The following is a 3,862-nucleotide window of genomic DNA, read 5'->3' on the forward strand; positions in this document are numbered from 1 at the left end:
ATTTATTTTGAACACAAATATTATGCACCTCTCGCAAAATTTTCGGTAGCAAAAATTTATCCAAGTTAAATTTTTTCTTCAATTTGAAATAGAATAAATTATACCCACCACCATAGAATGGTATAAAAAGTTTATCATTCCGTTTGTAACTCATGGAAATAATAATAATATGATATGAAAATGAAAAATATGCCAATTGAAATTTGAAATCTATTATTATTGGCATACCCCTTGGGGGTCATGGGCTTCTTGAAACCTTAGTTTCGTCCGATTTGCTGAAATTGGAATTCTAGTGGTATCTACTCAATAAACACAAGTATTGGAGAAATGTTTATACTCAATACACTTTCAAACTTTTTTTTCAAAGAATTAGCTTAGAATTCAATTTGAAAAATTGTTGAGAAAATGGCGTTCTCAACAAAAAACAGGCCTCAATAGTAGAATTCAAGGCATATTAAAGAGGTAAAGTCATGCAATCAGGTGACTAATATCGACACTCATCTTGTCAAAAGCTTTGTTTACGTTTAGTAGGTTTGTTTACTTTCTTTGTTTACATACATATTGTTTATTATACACATTGTGTTATTTGTATGGGGTTGGTTTTATAAAAGAATTTTCTTAAAAAAACTTTTATTTATATATTCTATGTTCCCAAAAAACCGAATTCAAAGTACACAAAATTACAATTACATATTGAATCGAAGCATTAAGGAATCAAAGAGATGCAATAAATCATATGGGACTTCTGGCAAATCTTAGTGATCTCATACAAGGTATATCAGCCGTTTATTTGGATCAGGAACGACCCAACATACAAAAGGATTCATTGTTATTCTTAGATGTTTTGCTAATACGCATATACACCCTAGTGGCGACTCATAAAGCAAACATTTTACAAAATTGTCTATAAATGATATATCGAGTTAGGGCCAAAGGTGACAAAGCTGGTCGAATGTTAACAAAAATATGGACCAAAAGCAGAAAAGTATAAATAGCGTTCCAAGGTATTGCAGCATTTAAAACAAATGCTTGAAACATTGACCGTATTCAAGCTTAAGCAATAAGATGACTTGAAATCTGTATTAAAAACAGCAATAGCGAATCCATAGTTATGTACAATACGAAATCCCAACATTATGGAATAAAACGTTTATTTTACCAAATTTACTGCTAAAACCCTCGGTGAATATATACTGCCTGCTAGCCATGAGTTAATTGGGCGAACAACAAAATATGATTTTCATCAGTGCACTTAAGAATGTCCTCTACAAGTAACGTTGCTGAATCAAAAATAACAGATAAAAGGATTGCAGGTTACTGCAAAAGAGAAATGAGTGCGCCAAATTAGCAATAGTTTTTCACGATAGTAAATTGATATCTCACCATAGTAAATAGTTTCAGTTTTAAACAGGCCCCAAGTGTTGCTCGCAGTTGTAATCTAATTTAATACAAATTTGACCTAGTTTTACGTTTATGTACTTTAAATTTTTGTCTTATATATACTCACATGACCACAAAGAACAAAGATTGATTCTGACTTACTTAATATTTTGAACATTTATATTACAGTTATTGGTATATTTTAACACTTTAATTAAATTCTTAAATTTAATAAAATAAAAACAAAAATAAAATAAAAATAGTTTCTTTTTGCTGTAGCTAAAGAAAGAAATAAAAAGGAAAAATATGCGGAAGTGTGAACTTCCATAAGGCGGATCAGAGGGTGGTCTCTGGTAAGGATCACCTGGTCGCTGGTATGGAGATGCTGAATAGCCATCTGGCGGTGGGCCACCTTGTGGCATTATTTGCTTGGGACTAACACCTGAGCTGAGGTGTGGGAGTTCGAGCTTTGGCTCCCGTTGTGCCAGGTTTATCTAACTTTTCGAAAAAAGAAACATAATTTTAAATCTTACATACAAAACAATTCGATTTGAAAAGCTATTCTTACATCTTTTGTATTAAGGCTGGGAGTTGATCTTGATCTCAAATCGTTCTCCATTTAGACTTTTCCTGTCCCGACCTTCCATAGACATAGTTCGCCATTTGGTCGAGGTGAATGTGATTCCTACAACAATAACAAAAAAGAAAAACCTCTATGCCGAGGGAAGAGCGTGTACGGTATTTTTCACGATCTGTTGGAGAAACGGAGTTGCGCTAAAATGAAAAAAACATAGTTAAAATGAAATCAAAACATTACAAAAGCATTCAATTAGCAGCTCTCAATCAAACGCTATGTGTGACAAACATTAAAAACTAATAGAAAATATAACGAATAATCCGGTAATTACATTGATGTTTTCCACACATATCTTCCAACATATGAACTTACTATTCGTTCTTCTGCACACGCTGGACCTTCCAAGCCTGTTGGCTTTATATCGGGTCTATGGAGCTCCGGTGGGGCTTTTAACAGACCCTGTGGTCCATAGGGTAAACCCATGGAAGCACCCAATGCACCAAATGGTCCTCCTAGTGGTCCTAAACCAGTCTATAGGGCTTTGCCCAAATAAATTTGACAAAAATTCTTTTCCTCTGTTTGTTAAGCTACACAAAAGTTTAAAGCGGAAATCAACAACAACAAATAAGATTCCGTCCTCGTCATAACTTCGCCATCTACCTACACTACAGTAAAATGTAGCAATTATCCTAGAGTTGAAGAAATGTTTAAATTAGTTCAAGATTGCATTGTGCAACATGTAAAAAATTACTTGTTACTTACATAATACGGAAACAAAATGCGCTTTTTGTGGTCCTGATAGATTTTTCGTTGGATGCTGATTCCAATAAATGAGTAATGCCCAAGATATTACCCTTGAAGTCCAGCTGAGTGAATGCTTTGTGGGGTTGGCTTTCAATTGGCCATCTGCTATTGTCGTCTTGTCGGGCAGCAATATTTCCGCCAGTCAGTACAGAAGAATGTTTATTCTTACTCTTAAGGATGGCTTTAAGATAGAGTTTAGCTGCCAAAATCACCAGTTTTCTAGTATTAATTTTCTTTTATAATCCATTTTAATCTTTGTGAAAAGTTTAAAAAGATATAATAAAATTTGCTTCACACAGGTTTAATTTTATACTGGTTTTTACATATTTATTTTTGATTTTGGGGGTTAAAGTCAAACTTGGCACTCACCTTTATCCATCATCAGTCCATATCCATTTCATCCATCCATTATCGATATAAATCAAAAAAATTGGGCTCTTAATTACTTGATATTTAATGTAATGTCGTTCAACAATACAACAACACTACACATACACAAAATGTCAACTTAAGTGATGTCATTTTAGTTTGACTTTATAAATATCATGGGGTGTACACACGTTTGCTCGTGACTTTACCTTTAATTAATATGCCTTGAGTAGAATTGAACACGTTAGCTACAATTTCTCAACATATTAGCAACAACTTTTCAAACTAAATTTCATTTTAATGCTTCAAACCTATTTGAAAATTTGTTGAAGGCAAGCAATTTGCAAGGCCATTTGAATTGATGATGAAGAAAAATGCCAATGAAAAATGCTCATCCTTGTGTTTGTTGGGTAGGGACCACAAACGGGTGTGCCGAGTATGGTGCATATCGTCCATGGTTTGGTATAGCCCCGTTATAGACCGATCCCTGAGTTGACTTCTTGGGCTTCCAGAATCCGTAATTTGTATCCGATTTGACTGAAATTGAAAATCTGGAGGTATTTTAGGGTCACAAATAGGTATAACGAGTTTGTGTGCATCAGTCCATGCTTTGGTATAGCCCTTATATAGACCGATTTCCCGATTATACTTCTTGAGCTTCTAGAAACCGTAGTTATTAACCAATTTGCCTGAAATTTTAAATCTGCAGATTTTTCAGAACCACCGTGGTGC

General features: G+C 34.1%; 1 protein-coding gene across 5 annotated transcripts; it reads right to left on the reverse strand.

Moving 5' to 3' along the window:
- Positions 1-1,531: 1,531 nt before the first annotated feature.
- Positions 1,532-3,284, reverse strand: LOC142232123 (protein groucho-like). Of its 5 annotated transcripts, none has more exons than XR_012721034.1 (5): positions 3,131-3,271; positions 2,720-2,960; positions 2,330-2,646; positions 1,949-2,154; positions 1,532-1,874 (listed from the first exon to the last, which is right to left on the reverse strand). XR_012721034.1 is itself a non-coding variant. In XM_075302839.1 (5 exons), the coding sequence occupies exons 3-4, from the start codon at positions 2,438-2,440 to the stop codon at positions 1,984-1,986; spliced, it is 282 nt and encodes a 93-aa protein (XP_075158954.1). In that variant the 5' UTR covers positions 2,441-2,646; positions 2,720-3,014; positions 3,131-3,284; the 3' UTR covers positions 1,532-1,874; positions 1,949-1,983. The 5 variants fall into 5 exon arrangements, 2 of the variants coding, with proteins under 2 accessions (XP_075158954.1, XP_075158953.1); XR_012721033.1 differs by having other exon boundaries at positions 1,532-1,878; XR_012721035.1 differs by having other exon boundaries at positions 1,532-1,878; positions 2,720-3,050; positions 3,131-3,265.
- Positions 3,285-3,862: the final 578 nt, after the last annotated feature.

This window comes from Haematobia irritans, chromosome 3 (assembly GCF_050003625.1).
Source record: "Haematobia irritans isolate KBUSLIRL chromosome 3, ASM5000362v1, whole genome shotgun sequence".
In the NCBI taxonomy this organism is placed as follows: Eukaryota; Metazoa; Arthropoda; class Insecta; order Diptera; family Muscidae; genus Haematobia; species Haematobia irritans.